Raw genomic sequence first — 19643 nt, 5'->3', positions numbered from 1 at the left:
TGCGTTTGGTATTTTGTATAAAATTGTGAATGGTCTGCTCTTTTCCTCATAATGCAAACCCAAAAGCAAAGCACCCGAAAAGACGAAGAAACAAACAGTGCGAGTAGCTCTCCTCACAATTCGAACCAGGCTGTCTATCCTCTCTCACCACTCATCAAAACCCTAATTCTCCTTTAGTTTCACTGTAAGTTCTCTTTATTCTATTGCTTCAATTGTATTTCTTTCTGAATAATCTTTTGTTCTTTTCTGATGGTTAAAGAGGAATATCCAAATTCATATCTGTTAATCCATTGATGAATCTTGCAATCAACCCTTGTCTTTACGATTATAGTCTAAATTTAGTCAAAATTATGACTTTACATTTATGTTGATTTTCAGGAATTTTTTTTGAAGAGTTTCTTGGTCTGTTTATGGATTGATTTTCTTTTTGGGGTGATTGGGGACCTTGCTGGTGCGATTTGAGATTTCTTACTGTGATTGGTTTCTAGGGTTTTTGATCTGTGCGCCATGGAGAATGAGAAGGAAGGGAGTGTGGGAGAGAAGGGAGCAGATGAAACCCCAGTTATGGATGATGGTGGATCGAATTCTAGGCCTTCCCAGCCTTCAAGGACCCCATTCACTAGTCTAAGCCAGGTGGATGCGGACTTGGCTCTTGCAAGGACTTTGCAGGAACAGGTTTGGCCTTCAAGTCTCTCTTTATCTTCTTCTTCCTTATTCTGATTTTTGGAGTCAATCATGTTGGGGCTTTACTGGTCAAGGGTTTGTATAATTTGGCAGTGGATGATATAGTTGACTTGTCCTCTTTCATTCCTTTTTCTTCTTTGAAACTGATTGTTCTGGGGCTTTGCTTGTTAAGGTAGGACATGGTGTTTGTGCTTTGTCAGTGGATGATATTGTTCTTTCTCAGTGACTGCAGATTGGTTTTGATTAGGAAATTAAATGTTGAGTCCTAATTCGATAATAATGTCCATCACTTTAATGAACTTAATAGCTTCTTTGCAGTGTCTTCTTTGTATTAACTGCTTCTTTGGGGGCCTGTAGTTTCTATAAAACTGTACATTTACTCAACAGAATGTCGTAATTAGTGTTATAATTTTTGAGTACATGACACAATGTCTCGTCATGATAGCATCGAGATATTGATTTGGGTAAGTCATTGGCATCTCTTCTGTGGTTGGCAATGATTGTAAAATGTGGGCCATTGGTGGGGTGTTCTGCATGTTTTGATAATCTTGTAAAGAATTGGTGTCAACAAGTGTTCTACTTTGTGTGCATTGCTTGCTCTTTATTGGTTTTGTTGTATCACAAGCTTTTACTCTTCAGTGATTTTGTGGTATGACAAGCTTTTACTCTTCAGTGATTTTGTTGTATCACAAGCTTTTACTCTTCAGTGATTTTGTGGTATCACAAGCTTTTACTCTTCAGTAATTTTGTTGTATCACAAGCTTTTACTCTTCAGTGATTTTGTTGTATCACAAGCTTTTACTCTTCAGTAATTTTGTTGTATCACAAGCTTTTATTGGGTATACTTTGTACATTCTGTGATTTATTTTACATGCATTTTGGGAAATACGATATCTTATTGTTTATAGACTTCTAGCAGTTTGAAACTATGATAGAATTATTTGAGGGCCATGTCTAATTGGTATTCAACTTGTAATATCTTTGATTTTATTCGGCCCTTACTTTTTGTACTTTGTAATTGTGAACTTGTAATACCTGTGAAGTGGCTTATGTCTTTCTCTACCGTTGAAGCGATTTATTGTAAAGTCCTGAATTTATTTATGCAGTAACTATGGGAGTTTGGGGAAATATTGGGTATTTTTTAAGTTCTAATTCAGTCCATTCTCTTTGTAGTCTGTAGTTGTAATAACTTTGTAGTTGTCAAACAAGAACATGTTTTATCTTGTGGACTGCTTTTGATTATGAATGCAAATTGTGAATACATGGTATTGCATTCTTGAATGTTAATTTTTCCATGGTTCTTTGAAGTACAATTCATTTGTATGTCAAGTTGGCAAGTTCTTTGTGTCTTGTCATATAAGCTCTCAATATTATGTGAAAGAATGACAAGGAATTCTATTATTTACATTTGTTTCCTTAATTTATATACCAGGAGAGGGCATACATGGTGTTGAGAATGAATGGGGAGCTTCATGAGTATGAGAGTTCTGCAAGTGGAAGCTATGATTATGAAGAGGATGGTGATGATCTTGATGAAAATGGTGGCAATGAGAGGGACGATGATGAGGATGCTTTTGATGTCATTGCTCGTGCTGATGCTGCAGATGAGGAAAACGAGATCGACCCCTCTGCCTTTGATAGTGATGAGGCATATGCCAGGGCTCTCCAAGATGTTGAAGAGCGTGAAATGGCCATTCATTTGATGGCGCTCACTGGCATAAATGGTTGTGAGTTCACCACTTGCCATTTTGTATTGAAAGATATATGTGAATACTCATTTCCTGTCTTGTTTTCAATGGAAATTTGTAATTTAGTGTGTTATTGATGGATGGTTGAATTGTTCTTTCTTTGGCATACATTGTGAGATTTGGTTGAATTACAAGCTTCAGTATCAGTTTGATATGCTCCCAAGTAAGAGTAATTTTTTGCGTTCCCAGGGGCAGGGGAAGAAGAGGACCATGAGGAAGAAGAAGATAGCAACTCCCAGGTATCATGTGTTGATCAATATAGCCACTGAAGATATTTTATTTCACTTTTAGATTTTCTTTATACTTAGTTGTACTTGGTTCCTAATCATGCTGTGTTTTCTGATGTTGATAATGAAGTTTTTCTGTTATAGTTTGTTTTATATTCTTTTCCTACCTTTTTTCTATTCTTCAATTACTGATGTTTGCAAGATCTTGGACAATTGTTTTTGTAGATCTTGTGGTTTCAAACTTTTGAGAGTTATAAAGATCTTGTCTACTATTGAATGCATGGGGGGTGCCCTTAGTGTATATGATTTTTGTTGCATTTGAAATTTTTTTTTTATCACTTTCAAAAAAGAGGTGAAACCTGTTTGTTTTTATATCATGGTAAACCATGTCTCGAATTGGCGTTCTCTTTTTATACAAGCATCCATACTTTAGTTCATGATTTGGGTTGTGGATTAGGTCGCCAATATAGGTGGCTTTTCTCAGGGATTGTAGTTCAATATTTTGTAATGGAAGCAACTTAGACACAATTCAAGTGGGAGGCTCTAAAAGGGCAAGAGGAAGGCCCAAAAAGATATGGAAAGAAGTAGTGAGAAAAGATTAAGTGATTTTTGGTCTTACTGAGGGTATGGCTCTTGATAGGGAGAATGGAGTAACATGATTCATATAGCTGACCCCAAATAATTGGGATAAGGCTTGTGTGATGATGATGATGAAGAAGCAAGTTAGACACATTTTATGTCTTGCTGTTGGACATGGATGTCTTAATAGGAAAACTAAAGCATAGATATTTATTTTTTATACTTTTTAGATGAAACTTGAAGTTCATCGAGGAGAAATTCAACAAAGTGTCAAATAACATAAACAGTTAAAGTGCAAGCAAAGAGATGAAGCTTGTTACTGCTTGAATTATAAATGTAGCCCTAACAAAAGATTTCTTGACACTCAACTCCTTTGGCCAGCATTTCGGAGCCTCATTTGCCTTCTATGGGAGAAGGATACATAGCCAAGCTTACATAACTGAAATACCTGTGAAACATGTTGTCCTCTGGGGACAAGCTGATACTTTCCCAACATTCCCTATGGATCAAATTTAGGAAGTCCCTCTCAGCTGTAAGAGGGATCCAAGGAGCTTGCAGGTGAGGTTTGAGTTGAAGGAGGACTGTCTAGCTGACTCCTCCTTTGAGACATAGCACTAGAGGCCAGAAAACACTGACAAGGCTTCCCCTTGGTCATCATGGTGATCTCCCAAAATCGCTGGTCTGATAGCATCTTGCGAAAATCTGTCAAAGTTGAGCTTAATTGAACCTGGTCTGGCCTCTGGGTGCAAGGTTTGTTGTGAAACTTTACTATTATCTCTAACAAAGTCCACCACCTTAAAGCCCACGAAGTCCTGCTCAAGTGTCCAGGCAGTACACGAATATGAAACATCCCTATTAGATGTGATCCGTTGGCCTCTTCTCAGCTTAAGATTATGATTATTGCACTCCCATTCAAATACCCCATAAGATGGCTGGAGAGCTCATCCTCTAGAGAATGTGGCGTTTGGGAGGGAGCAATGCCTAAACCCAATAAAGTAGGAAATCATCCATGGACTTGGGCCTCACCTGTTCTTATATCTAAAGCTTGGAACATGAAAAACTGCACTGCTTGGTGTCACTGTAGAGGAAAGAAGCTATTTTATGGTCTCTGTGGCCTCTTGTTAACGTCATGTAAATCTTTAGAGTTAGAATATTTTGATCCTGAATTGTTAGAATCAGATCAGTTTGGTGATAGGTTATTCTCAACTCCATCTTGCAGCTCCATTTCTTAAATGATGTGGTATATCGCGCTTACTACTGTTATCTGGATGTTATGGCAAGAATGCAACATGAAATTCATGAAGATAGTCTCAGATCCTTTGTAGTCGTTTGGGTCGACGCCATGTGGTGTGTCGCTAGTGGTGTTCATGTCCTACTAACTTGTGAGCATCCTACTTCCATATTAAATATGGTTTGTTTATGTTAATCTTAAGTAAATTACTGCTTAGGTTCAGAGTCCAATGTTTTACGTTTGATACTATGTTGTTGTTATATGTTTGATACTATGTTGTGTTTTCTGCTCAACTTGTGCCGTGCCCCGCATTTAGGTGTCAACTTTAAGTGGCTCTTTATTTTATGCTAATTGTTGATATATTCCTTTATGACTTTTTCTTTGCTTTCCGCATGCATCTTGCAAAACTTATATTTAATATGGGAATCAAGTATATGAGAGCTCAGTACATTTTGCAGTCGCCATTAGGTTTCATAAGTTGGTCGTGTGCCTATCTAGATACCTAGGAAAAGGTAAATAAACTATAAAACATTGGAAGATGGTGAGTTTGTCATTTTACTTAATTCTGTTAGTATTGAAAAATCTAAATTATAAAAGCTGCAAATGATGCAGAATTGGAATGAGTATAAACACTTCCAGAATATCTAATGGGTGGCCTACTATACCATGAGCCCGGTGACTTATGATCAAATTTTGAAATGAGTAAGTGGTGGTTGAAAGAAAGGCAGCTTTGATGACTAAAAGAGGAAAAAAAGGCAGCTTTTGGTAGAACAAAGGCAAAACTGGATGAAGCTTATGCTTGCATGTTGAAATAGTGTAATTATATTTTCCTGGTTCTCTGTTTATTTGACCTACATAGGTTATGAATTTGTGGATCCAACAAGGGATGGAAGTAGAAATTATGTACATTAGGATTTTGGAGGTTTGGGTGTTTTCTATAAATACCTATTTTTGACTTCTTAGACTTCTTATATCCATACTTTCAATATGCTGCCCTTCATTAAATTTTAACTTTTTAATTCAGGATACATGGCAAGAGGTTGATCCAGATGATCTGTCTTATGAGGTAAGATTTGCTACGTTCTCCTTCCACAGTTGTTACATGGAGCCTTTCTTTTTGTTGAACATTTTCATAAAAACCAAGCTTTTACATTTGCAGGAACTGATTGCACTGGGTGAAGTCGTTGGGACAGAAACTAGAGGCCTTTCTGCAGACATGATTGCTTCATTACCTTCTTCAAAATACAAAGCACAGAGCACAGCTGAAGGTGCCATTGAGCAGTAAGTATTGTGTTGTAGTTATGCACCACTGCTACGGATTATAAATTAGCTGACTAAAATTTATGTGGATTTGTTGCAGATGTGTCATATGTCGCGTAGATTATGAGGAGGGTGATGATCTGACTGATCTTTTATGCAAGCACAGATACCATTCTGAGTGCATAAATAACTGGCTTAAGATAAACAAGGTATGGGTTTAGTTTAGAGTTAATGATCTTGGTACAATATTCTATTTTTTTGGTACAAGATCGGCAACAGAAAGTATATATCCGAGGCCGATTTTGTGCAACAATGACCCGGCTTCCTTGATCTTGATCAAGGGAATGAAGAGGAAGGGATATTCAGCCCGAACTCTTGCCACACAAGATACTTGCAGTACACAAGGATGGCCCTCCGATACTTGGAGGTACAGGAGAATGGGAACTCTCATTCTCTACAACAAGTAGAAGGACGAAGGTTTTACTTCATTAATCCAAATATCAACAAATTAACTGTTACAACAATTTTCCCTATATATAAACCAGTTTGCTGGAACTAGAAAATGACCAAAATACTCCTAACAAGGTGTGAAATTGACTAGATTACCCCTGTGCCCTGTTTCCTATACTTGCTTGCAACTTCTTGCACTCAAGTTCCCATGCATGAAGCCAAATTCTTATGCATCGAGACTACACAATTTTTACTTTTGCACCCATGAAAACTTTCACACAATAAATTACTTCTCTACACCAAATTCCCTAGATCTTAACAAATCCCAAAATGACCAACGAACAAAGAGAAAATGACAAACTCATCCTCGGGCTGAAAACAAAGAGATAATGACAAATACATTGCCGTGACAATATAAGATTCTGATAATGACAATCTTGTCTGGGTGACCCAAAAGAACTTGAAAATGACAAATTCATCCTGAGAGCCAAAAACTCCTAGATGCGAGTTGCATCAATTTCACTTGGTTGTGGTTTTGGGGTTTGAGGTTTGAGGCATAAGCTTTGCTCTCTTGTGGCTTAGAATGTGTTGTAGCTTTTGCATTGAGGGTATTCAGTTTTTGCAATTTGGAAGCGGGGTAGTACGCCTCAAGTACTGAATGACTGACATCCACCCAACACCCCCCCCTTTCACCCTCTTTGAATTATGCAATGGTAACTGTATGATTCAAAACCATATATTAAATTAAAATAAATCAAGGGAAATTTAAATTGTGAAATTAAAGTACTTCTAAATCTTCAGAGCTATGCTTTATACATGTTTTACATAATTAATAGAGACTAGAAGAAGTGAATCAAATTGCACAAGATGCAATATAAAAGGTAATTATTGAGAAAAAGAGTAAGGAAAAGAACAAGTCAATTATCAGTTGAGGGATCACATCAAACTGCACAAGGTGCAACATAAGGGACTAAGATTGAGGGGGAGAAAATGAAAAAAAAAAAAAAAAAATTCTTATTTTCCTCTTTCTTTGTGAGGTGGACATTTTGGCAGAAAAGGGGGTTGGAGAGGGAGCCTTAGTCATACTGATCAGTTGTTCTGTTTTACTTATTCATCTTTTTGTCTTTCCCAATTCATGCATTTCTATTTGTCTGCATTTTTGCATGCAAGTAGATTATGCATTTTCCTCTTGAATGAAATTGTTTATTCTTCAGAAAATAAAGGAAAAACAACAAGAATGTTGGGGATAAAAGTCATGGAGAAATCAAGCACAATACTCCCGAACTCCTCCCAGGAGAGGGAGTGTTCCCTGCACGTTTGCCTTTTTATGCACATAGAGATAGGGGTAATCTGGCTCACTGTGAGTACATCTTTTGGCATCAAGAGAGTTACCTTAAGCTTTTAAAAGTGCAAGCTTCCGTGTTGGTAGCCAAAGAAGATCCTAATAGCCTCATCATGTTCTCATGAGCTGCCTGGGCTATCTTTAATTGATCCATGCGCTCTGGATAGCCTGTGGTTATTCTAGTCCTTGTTTTCAAAATTGAGTTTAGAATATTCTTAGATGGCTCAGTCAGGCAACTCCAATGCCTCACCCATCTCCCCTTTCTTGTGCGACTCCTTAAAAGTCTTCCTCAAGGGCTGAAGAAATCCTGTAAGTTTTTTCAATGGTCGTTATTGTGAAAAACTTTTATTTTTCAATAAAGCAGAAAAAATCCTTCCAGAATATTTTGATTGTCATCTATTTTTCTGTTTTTTAAGATATTTTCTCAAACTCCTTTTTACTTTTATTTTTTCTTATTTTCCTATTTTTTGGCTAATGCCTATTCATACCATGTGAAACAGAAACAACCACTTCTAGTTGTTCCCCTATTACCAATTTTTGAACCTAGCTTAAGAGATGCAATATCATGTTTGATTGATCCTGAACAACTCAGAAATTTTGGCTGATGTTTTCTCATTCATAGGAATCCCATTTTATTTTTAATGCAACAGCCTCATAGTAAAATGAGAACAAAGAATGCATGTTAACAGGAAGGGCATGCGGCACCCAGGGTGCATTTCCCACTCTAAAGTCAAACAGATTGGCCGAGGTGCTGGGCCCTGCCTAGGCGCCGGGCGCTGCATGCTAGGCCGGCTGCCTAGGGGCTGCTTAGCATTTTGTGATAACTTGGTATACCCATTTCTAGCCATTGCTTTTTCCAAGTATTTTCATGGGCCAATGTCCCATAATGATTCTTTGGAGATCTCACATTTAAGGGAAACCTCAAACATAGCTGGCAAATAATGTAGTAATCCCCTCTTCAGCCTTTTGCTTTATTTCTTCTGAACACCACAATTCCAGTCGTCTTAGTTTAGGCCACACTGAGTGTTACCTTTTATCAGGAAAAGATTATAAGTACCCAGAAACTTCCTTTTCCCACTTAAGTATATGTCTGACATTATGTTTGTCTTCTTTTTTTTTTAGTACAACTTGATGATGCATACTGTTCCCATGAAATGGAACTTCAGTTACAGGAAAAAGGGAAATTTATGATAAACTACTTAACATATGCACTTTTGTTTTTTTAAATTTGATTTCAAAAAGCCCATCATAGGATACGGAATCATTGGCTAGAAATTTTCCAATGTTTGGCAAGGAAATATGACGTTGACATTTTTTGTTAATTGTAAACTGAAAATATTATATGCTCCCAAGGGAGCAAAATGGGTGGGAGGGAGGGAGGCGGGGAAATATGGCCTTGACATTTTCTGTCTATTATGAACGGAAAAGATTATAGTGAAAGAGGGAGGGAGGGAGGGAGGGAGGGATGGGAGGGAAGGAGGGCAAGGAAATATCTCTTAGACAGCTTTTGTTTATTATAAGCTGAAAGGATTATAAAGGGAGGGGAGGTAAAGAGGGGGGAAGGGAGGGAGGTAGGGGGAGGGAGAGATGGATGGATGGATGGGAGGGAGGAATGGATGGATGGAGTTTAAGGGAGGGAGGGACATGATATGACACGATTATACTTGTGACCATTTATTGGGTATGATGATATAGATCATAGAATTTTACACATTTTATGAGTGTACTCTAATTACATGTGAATTCGGGTGCTTACTCCATGATTCTCATGGCTGAGTTCCTATGTGTGCCCCTCAAGTGTTACATCCTCTTAAGGAGGTGTACATAGGATCCAATACATGCTTGCATATGCGTGTACCCCTCATTGCTGAGTTCCTATGTGTGCCCCTCAAGTGTTACATCCTCTTAAGGAGGTGTGCATAGGATCCAATACATGCTTACATATGCGTGTTTTTGTATGTTGTTTCAGATTTGGGGTTAAAATGAAGACAAGAAAGGCAAATACGAAAGAGCATGAAAAAAAAAAGAAAGGCAAAAAGAAACCTATTAGGTAAAGGTTGAATCCATGTTAGAATAAGCCAATCTAGAAAATACTAATAATAATGAACATTGTTATTGAGTGGGTTTAATGGATCTTACACAATAGGGTAATGTTGTGAATAAGTGGTTTTTAAGAAAACCCGCTTTGTTTTTTGGGAAGGGGCAAAAGTGGAAAGTTCCCCTTCCTCAGTTTCTAGCATGTGACGATGTATACCCTATGATTGGCTTTCTAAAAGTATGTAGAAAGGGGGTGAAATGTTAAATAGTTGATATTATAGGTGAATCTGATAAATTTTTCCCCAAGTAAAGGGAACATATGATCAAAAGCTCAGAGCTCATCTCAATGAGGCATACTCATACACAATGGTATCATCCACAAGCTGAAAATGGAACTACTTGATTCCAGTTTCAACCCTATTAGGAACTCTTGAAAGAGCTAGCCACTTTTATGGTCTCAATCATTGTAAACAGGAAAACGTCTAGTGGATTATCTTGTTTAAGGTGTCTTAAGTTTGTGACTGTTATTTAACATCTGTCTTCAAGGTCTCCCATCTTCTGATAATAATCTGAGAGACACGTTTTACGAGTCTTGGAGTAAGGAGATTTTCATTTAAGTGGTCATAAGCTTTCTTCCATCTTACATATTATGGTTCTATCATCGTATAGGCCACGTAATGTTTCTCGTGTTTTTGGAGTTTGGCAGTTTGGCAGCAGATAAGCTCCATCAATCCCTGCTTATGAGCAATCCAAGCTCCATCAATCCCTTAACTCATCAGTCGATGAACAATTCAAGCTCCTCCAAGGATCTTTCTCCCTCTCATATGACCCCCTTGACAAATTGCTGCAGTGAGGGGCATCATACAAAGTCCTTCAAATAGTTTGTGTTCTTAGAGACCAGTCAGCCTTCACCTCATTAAGGCATTCACCATCCTCCTGCTATGACATTGTTCATAATCTCCATAAATTTTTCATGAGTAATCACGGAGGAATTGCTAGTGGAGGATTAGTTTTGGGATTGGAGTGCCATGTCACCTGAATGCAAGGTTCCGGCTACTAAGATCAGGAGTCCCTAACTTTTGGCAGTTCTTTAAAACTCAGCCACATGAGTTTGAGTATATATTTCTTCTTTTACTTTTTCAACGGTGGTTTTGGTGCTCTGCTACAAATGTTGTTTTGATCTGATAATATTTCAGGCACACTTACCTCCCTGATGTTCTGATAGTATTTCTCCCAGTTGTAGGAAATTAGAAACTGATTCTTCTTGGCATAACTGGATAGACTATATCATTCTTACAAGTGAATATGTGCCATCACAGGGATGTGTATGGGTCAATTTTCATTAGTAAAATTTCAGATTAATTATGTGTTAGTTATTATTTAAACTCCCTTCTCGTGAGAGAACCTTACTGCTTTGATGTTACCACCTATGCACAAAGGTCCATTCCAGAAGCTTTCAATCTAGTTCTAAGTCACACCAAAGACCCACTTGTTTACAGGATTACATACCTAGGTATTAAGAACTTTAATATCTTTCACTCCCTTCTTTTGTCAAATACAGAGAAACACATAAATACTGTTATCTCGTTTCCTTGTTTCTGTGTAATTAGAAGATGATAAGTTTAGGTAAAGAATCAGATGATGTGTGGGAACCTTGCAAATCTGTAGACTGCCTTCAGAACATCTTACCATTAGTGTTTTACAACTCGGAGGAGTCGACTTGGACTCGCCTTTGGCACTCTGTTGAGGCGAATTCTGTGAATAAACTCGGCATGCAATGTAAAGTTATGTATATTTTTACAAAATCACTAATAAATTTTGTATAAATATGTTTATATTTGATGATGATTCATGAGTTTTCTTATTATACGCCCTAGTTTTTCTATTTTTTTCCTTTTTTAGATTTTCTGAATTATTTCAAGCTACAAATCAATTTTTTTCCATGTTCCATTTTGCTATATACTTTTTTCCATCATACATAAATAAATGGTGCACACATGCAATCAATTATATTTTTAATGAATTTATTTTATTTTTGGATTTTTTTGTACTTCTTTTTGCCCCTTTTTTTTTTTTTTGGCAATTTTTGAGCCCTTTCTGGGGTGATTCCTAAGCGCGAGCCGAGTTTTTGCACATTGCTTTCCATTGATCAGATTTATGCAACTGCATCCAAATAATGATGGCATTGGGAGTCTCAATACTGCTCTAGATCTTTAAGTTTCATACTCAATTTTTCTTCCTTCCCTACCAAGCATTAGGTAAGAGTTTACACCTTTTCATACCCTGTTGGGCCATGATTGGTGGCCTTTATGCACTCATTTGATACTTCTTTTTCTGTAGTTCAATAGACTGGACTGTGTTCCTGATAGATTCAATATATTGCATTTTGGGATCTGGGTCTTCTAATGATTCGTAATGGAACTGGTGCTTTTAACCATTGAGATTATGTATTATTCACAGAGGTTTTACTTTTAGATTATGTATTACTCGCAGAGGTCTTACTTTTGTGGAGTGCCATGTTTCTTCTTGCTCTTTTCGTGATAAATCACTCAAAAAATTCAGTGAGTAGTAGTCTTCATGCTTTCTGGTCTTCTAGATTTTGTGGTCTGCTTTTGCAGGTATGTCCTCTTTGTAGTACCGAAGTTTCTACTTCAGCTGTTCAGCAAGAATGACACTCAAAAGAATTATACTAGAAGGCAAGGTGGTGATATGAGATGGCCTTTTCCCATTGAAACCATTTGGACCATCCATGCCAAACTATTTGGGTTTCTGCTGTTTTATAGATGTGCCTAAAATTACGACACAGCAGGGCCATTTGGTGAGCTGTTTTATCATCAGACTGGTTATAGTTCAGTTTGCTGTATTTTTTTTTATTTAGAAATGCTTTATTTTCTTCCATTGTTACCTATACCAATGGATTAGGGAATCTCTGTTCTGCATGTTCAAGGTACAATTTTTTCAGTCCATCCATGGAATCTAAACTGTACAAGTAGAAACTGTTGGGCATTGGAATGAACCTCCCTCAGTGGGCAAATGCGGTAGTAACTAGGGTGTGAGTTCTGGATATTTTGTTATCTTCATTCATTAAATTATGTTGAATTATCTGCTCCAAGTGCTGGTCAAATATCACTATTGTATGTGTCATAATGTTCAACTGAAGCGTAGAGAGAGAGAGTACAGGAAAGCTATAGGATGATACCAATCAGGCTTCTAGAGAGAGAGAGAGAGAGATGAGTCCAGGACAGTTACACGACGATAGCAACGAGGTCATGAATAGCGCAGTTTCAATCAAAGGCGACCGATTTTTGAAGTCTACACGAGGTAACCCGTTATCGCCATCCCTATAGCAAAATGGCCTGGTGACCAGGGTTGCCTTTCGAAAAAACCAGTTTGAATTGGCTGAGTGAAACAAAAAAAAAAAAAATAGAACCCAAACTAGAAAATAAATAAAAAAGAAGGGGGGTAGGGGGGTAGCTTCTCTGTTAGAAACCAGCTTATCAGAGAACTGGCGACTTGGTCTCGATATTTAACAAGAATGGGATTTGCTAGACTGATTCTTGGTCCAGATTGATTGGTTCTCCAGATCACCGTTCTCTTAACCCCTACCTTTTTACTCAGAGTTGTGGAAAGTTTCACTGTGATGCTACACCTGGTTATACGTGCAGGCCTCATTTCTGGTTTCAATATCTAGGTAAGTGATTGGGCGTGTTTTCAAATATCAAAATGCTGCAAGTGTATCACACGAAGGTAGTTCTAGAGCCCCTTGATTGGGCAGAATGTTACACCCCCATAGGAGTATGAGGTCTATTTCCTCTCTCGGGCGAATCCCCACGTAAAAATAATGTTAGGACTCCAAATTTTTTGAATGTAACCTCTTTAGCCTATAGATTAATCTTAATAAAAGAATTTGATAGTTGCGCCCTCTATGCACTTGAAAAAGATTATGTTTCAAGATCAGAAAGAGACCCAATTTCTGGAGGGTGATATTTAATTGAATTTCAGATAGTTGTCGGTTAGAAAACTCAAAATTCAAATTTTTTGTTTTGAGAATAATCATTTTAGTGATTCTTAAGTAATTCCTAAAATTTCAAAGTGGAATAATCTTTCTAATTTTTTTTTTTTTTCATCCAAACCCTCAAGTAAAAAAGTTAATTTTTTGATGAAAATAGCTCTCTTTAATTATGCCAGATCGATTGGCTCCTGGGCTCTATTAAAGCTAGTCTGGCATACTATTTGTCGGATTGGGTTCAATTTTTTATAATGAAGTCAATTTGACACACATTGTGCTTGATCAGCTTCATAGTTATAATGAAGACGATCTGGCAGACATCTATACTAGATAGGCTTCAATGGGGAAAAAATTATGCTTTAAAGAGGAATATTTTTGTCAAAAGAATAATTTTTTCAATTAGGTGGTGGATGAATAGAAAAGAGTTTGGTGTTTGTGATGTGGTATCATGGCACCCCTAGAAAGTTGATTCAAAGAGGTATCTATACTTTTATAAAAAAAAAAATTTAAGTGTATTTAAATTGGGAGCTCGAACCCCTTTTTATAGTATAGGATGCCTCTTGGAGGTGGCCTTTGATGTGAACAGTAATGACTATTCACTAAGCCATGTGAATGTTGGAACCTAACAGGCAGTATCCGACGACCATCAACCACTAGAACTGTCATCCAATGATTGTATTTGCTAAAACCAATGCACCAGATGACTAGCTATTACAACGGCTAGTTTATCGCCTTTAGCCACGAGCCCCACCCGTGAAAAAGTGTGCCTCAAGCACACTTGGGCCATGCGTCACATGCTTTGCACATGCACACTTCACTCTCTCCTGCGTTTCATGAACATAGGCATACGAGTATTTCCATATAAAATTCACTCTTGCGTGACTCTATTTTTTAATGTGAGATTAAAATCTACTACTTTTTTTCTTTATTTATTAAATTATTAAAACATTAGGAATAATCATATAATTTGAAATACTACGTAGTATATTTCAAATAAAAATACTAATGTTTTTTCCAATATTTCAAAATAATATGAAAAACATAAGCGACTGTATATTTTTTGCATATCCTGAAGGTATTTTTTTAGTTAAACCTTTACTTAGAATATATACTACAAAGTCCATGAAGTTCTATAGTAGCATATAGCTTTGAATATGTTTCTTATCCAATAGACCAGTGGTGTAACTAAAAAATAATATTCATCTCTGAAGTCTTTAGTTGTCAACACAATTGGGCCTCATCTATCACTGTTGTGCTTCAGAGTCGAGTCCCATCCAATAGAAAGCACACTCACTTCCACACTTATATAGGTGTGTCTATTAAGAATACCACTGTAAACCTTTCATTGGTGGGTCCTCGAGTTGCAAACAATGCTTGCAGATAGACCAAATGTTTACGTCGAGTCTCTGCGGATGGAGCTTCACTGCTAACCCTCTTCCCCGTGGTTTATCCATTCATTCTCTCTATTTGTCGTCTCCCTTTCAGGTGACCCGGCAGCATGCAACTCACTCATTTGGATAAATAGGTCGGGTTGGGAATGCCGAACTGTAGACATGAGGGTGCATCCTTAGTGGGAACGTACACCCATGTGGACCACACTCTTTTTATTACTTGAGTTATGTTACTTCATGAGAGGGAGGTAGGGAGAGGTTACATCTCTTCATGACGGGGTTATCCTCCTATGAATGGCATGCACCATGCATTCTAATGGTACCTATTCACGAGGAGGTTACTCCAATATGAATGAGAGGGCACTTTCTCTCACTACAAAAGTGGGAAGGGTGGAGGTCTCTACGCACTACACATGAGAAAAGGTGTGAGAGCTCATATTGAGAGAGAGAATGTACAATCACTTTCCCATTTCAGTGTTAAGGAGAGACCCGGCCCTATGAGAGAAAGACTTGCGTGTGAGAGAGTCGAGCTTAGATTGCTCCTCATATCACATTTGTGAAAGTATTCGTGAGTTTCCATCTCATTCGAGATTTGTGGTGTGGAATCAATTTTGGAAGCTCCAGTAGTTGTCGAACTTGCCTATAAGAGTTGATCATCCCTCTCCAAATTTGTTCATTGAAACTCTCTAGCGAGAACTTAGGTATTATACTCAGTTTCCCTTGATTATTTTGCTTCCGCTTGAGCCATTGGACCGTTTTTTTCAACATTGGTATCGGAGCAATCGTGGAACCGGGTTCCTGATTATGGGCGCATTATCGTTCTCGCTATACTTTTGAATACTTGGCTATGGTTAGCCTATGATGTTGCAAAGTGTACATGATGGTTATATTAAGACTATGGGCAGGTGCACTATATATCATTATGTATCGACTATATAGTCATGCAGGCCTTACACATTGAGGAGTTGCCAACCTTATGTATGGGCTATGCAAGTTGGTGCCTCTTACTTAGGTCATGAGCGATAATATTTATTTGCGTCACTTGGTAAGCCATGCATGATAGGCCAAACTCATTTTTTTTAGTGTTTTAAGTCTGCATATAAGGATTTTTTTAATGGGTGTGTATCTAGGAAGGTGCACCGCTTGCTAATTGTGAGGTATTTGATATGCTATATCTAAAAAAGAAACTAGGTACTGATTACAAGCAAGAGCTAAATATGACACTTAAAAATTTAATATCAAGGCTTTTTAGGGTCAAGTTTTTTTAAGTAACTAGATAATTAACAAGTGTAAAAATGATAATCTATGTGCAATCATCGATCACACGAACTATCATACATCCATATTAATAGGTGCAATTTTTTTGTTTTGACCTTAGAATGACTTCTAAAATCGTAATCACAGATCTCACTAAAGGTGAAAAGTTGAGTAGAAGTAATTTTCCTATATGGCATAGAAAAATACAATACCTCCTAAATGAACAAGGTACTCTTGAGCACTTAACTACTATAAACAAGGTACACTAGAGGAACTCCTCCGCGAATATGAGGCATGGGATAATGCTGATTGTAACACTCGCTTTACTTCACTAATTATTATGGTTTTAGTTTTATGTCTAGTTAGAGACAGTTGCTTTATAAGGTTTATATTTAATTATGCTATATTTACATTTTATGATGGTTTTCAGTATTATGATCGGATTATCAATGATTTGTTTGTTTTGGATAATGACGATGTTAATGTTTCACTTCCTTCTTTTCACATGACATCTTCATCGTTTCCCATATCTTCCACCTCTTATAACACACTCAACTTCATGATGTGGCATACTAGGCTTGCCCATACATGAAAAGATAAGATGATCCAATTAGCCAAAGAAGAATTGTTGTATTTATCCAAAATAGACCTACCTATCTATGAACTATGTATACTTGAAAAATCAATTGGAAAACCCTTTCTTAAAGCAAAGAGAACAACTAGTCTTCTATATATAATACATTTCGACATTTGTGGTCCGGCTAATGAGATGACATGTGATGATTCTAGTTATTTTATCACATTTATCGATGACGAATTTCGCTATAAGTATGTATACTTATTGTCACATAAATCGCAAGCAATAGATTGCTTTAGCTGTTTTATGCTAGATGTTGAAAATTAGTTGGACAAAAGAATTAATGTTTTTCATATTGATGGACGGTGAGAATAGCTATCTGATCAATTTAAGAAGCTTTTTTAAGATAATGGAATCCGTAGACAATAAACAATGTCCTACACTTAGGAACAAAATGGTGTTGCAGAAAGAAGGAATTATACTTTGTTAGACATAGTGAGGTCTATGATAGCTCACGCCAACTTTCCAATATCATTTTCGGGAGATGCACTCCATACTGAAATGTATGTGTCAAGCAAAGTGCCATCAAAATCCACTCCCAACATGAGCTATAGATAGGTCGAAAGTTAGATCTTTCTCATTTATATTTTTGGAGGTTACCTGTACATGTTCACATCCCTTCTCAGTTGACAAGAAAACTGGATTGGCGGTTTGTCGAGTGTATTTTTGCCAGATATTCTACGCACTCGAAGGGATATGTGTTATATCAAGAACATGATGATGGCAGAATGAAGAAAATAGAATCTCGTGATGTAAATTTTATAGAAACAAAATTCTGTAATAGGAAGCGGTCTCTTATGTCTAAAGAACTCTATGACGAGCCTGAATCTTAAACAGATATTGGCGGTTCCTCTACCTGAGGGTAATAGTAGGATTTTCCCATGATTGTCAATAATAATGAGAGTGAGCAACCTGTTGAGAATGAGGAAATGACCCAGATTGAGTCACCAACCATGCTAGAGGCACGTATTGAGAGAGACTCACAGGTTGAATTCAACGTAGAAAAGGTCCTTATACAAACTTCGAAGTACATGGTCTAACATACGTTTCACTTGATGTTAATGAGCCTAGCTCATTTCAATAGGCTTGAATTCTCTTGCTATGGATTAATGAATGTCTACTATAAAATACTAGTTCAGTTCCATGGAGCAGAATCAAGTATGGGAACTTGTAGATCTGCCTCTAAAAGAAGATCAATTGGAAACAAGTGAGTCTTGAAAATTAAGAGGAATGCAGATGGAGATATAGATAAGTATAAAGCCTGTTTAGTGGCTACAAGGTTCATTCAAATTGAGGGTGTGGACTATGATGAGACATTCTCCCCGGTCGTGATAATGACATTGATTTGCCTAATCTTAACAATCGTCGCATATATGGATCTGAATCTCTTCTAAATGGATGTGAAGACGCATTTTCTGAATGGTGACTTGATGAAGGAGATCTATATAGAGCAACCTAAAGGATTTGTAGCCCCTAACCTTGAGCACAAAGTGTGCAAGCTCAAGAAATCCATATATTGTCTCAAATAGTCATCAATACATTGGTATATCAAATTCCATTGGGCTATAATGACATATAGTTTGAAATGCTTCAAGAAAACCATTATGTATACATTAAGAAGTATAAGAAAAGCATCCAGATAGTGTCTTTATATGCTAACGATATTTTATTAGTTGAGAATGACTTGAAGCAACTTGTTGCCATAAAAGAGTGATTATTCTCCAAATCATAGTTAACAAGTAGGGGACTATCAATAAATCGACTCACCATAAAATCAGAAACAAATCGTTTTTATTTTAAAAAGTCGAATGAAAAATTAGGTAAAAAATACATATGGACAAAAATACTTCATGTAAAGATATTACAAATATATCGGACTAAGCTCAAAAAATCGAAGTAAAAAATCGGATAAGTTTAACATCACACCAACTTAACTACATACAAACAAAAAATACACGAATTTTTTCTCATTAAATATTTTAACTATGGTATGGTGACCCTCCTTCAATAACTGTGATTCAAAGCACAATTTTATGCCAAACCATTGATTTCTTAAGGTTGATAGGTCACCCAAAACATCACTATATGTAATGATGAGATGTGAACCGTATGATTACTAAAGGCACCAAGTGACAAACCAAACCCCTTCTAACAAAAAAAAATGTATTTTAAATATTTTCATTTTAAAATATGCTCGCTATAAATCTGCTCTAAAGACACCAAGTGTCAATTCAATCTTACCTTTCTCTCTCTAAAATATGTTTTTGATAAACCTACTCTCACTCTGTCTCTAACTTTCTCATGGTATAGCATCCATCCCTTCTCCTCTCTCTCTCTTTCAACTCTCTCTAACTCTTTCTCTCTCTTGTGGCATAAAAATCCGCCTATCTCAGACTCAACAGTTTGCTTCTTTAATTTGTTTTTATAAAGAAAATGAGAGAAAAAGAACTTGGGTACTCTGTTTTTAGATAGACAAAAGGAAGATGGTCTGAACTTTTCCTCTCTAATTTGCCAGGACAAGAAGAACAAAATCCTAAGTTCATTATATATCAAAGTTTATGCTCAACCTTAGCTTCTAACCCAGAAGAATCTCTTCATTTTGAGGCGCCTACAACCACAAAAAATAGCAGCAATCAGTCACAGAGTTGGTGGCAAAAAAATCTCTTTACAACAGGATTAGGTTTGGGGATTGGGTGAGAGAGAGAAACAATAGGCAAAGACACAAAATCTTCGAGAAAATAAAGGATTAGGTTTGGGGATTGACCCCTAATATGTTTTTTTTTTTTTGTAA

General features: G+C 36.9%; 1 protein-coding gene across 4 annotated transcripts; it reads left to right on the top strand.

Moving 5' to 3' along the window:
• Window positions 1–77: 77 nt before the first annotated feature.
• LOC18441674 (E3 ubiquitin ligase BIG BROTHER-related) lies at window positions 78–12670 on the top strand. Of its 4 annotated transcripts, none has more exons than XM_011627787.3 (8): window positions 78–184; window positions 489–675; window positions 2117–2408; window positions 2622–2671; window positions 5494–5535; window positions 5629–5750; window positions 5830–5938; window positions 12177–12670. In XM_011627787.3, the coding sequence occupies exons 2-8, from the start codon at window positions 508–510 to the stop codon at window positions 12228–12230; spliced, it is 837 nt and encodes a 278-aa protein (XP_011626089.1). In that variant the 5' UTR covers window positions 78–184; window positions 489–507; the 3' UTR covers window positions 12231–12670. The 4 variants fall into 4 exon arrangements, with proteins under 4 accessions (XP_011626089.1, XP_006851962.1, XP_088702177.1 ...); XM_006851900.4 differs by having other exon boundaries at window positions 2117–2411; XM_088846051.1 differs by having other exon boundaries at window positions 379–675.
• The last annotated feature ends 6973 nt before the right edge of the window (window positions 12671–19643 follow it).

The sequence above is a fragment of the Amborella trichopoda genome, chromosome 9 (genome assembly GCF_054954075.1).
Source record: "Amborella trichopoda isolate Santa Cruz 75 chromosome 9, AtrichopodaSantaCruz75HAP2 v2.0, whole genome shotgun sequence".
In the NCBI taxonomy this organism is placed as follows: domain Eukaryota; kingdom Viridiplantae; phylum Streptophyta; class Magnoliopsida; order Amborellales; family Amborellaceae; genus Amborella; species Amborella trichopoda.
This window is presented reverse-complemented; position numbering and strand designations above follow the sequence as displayed.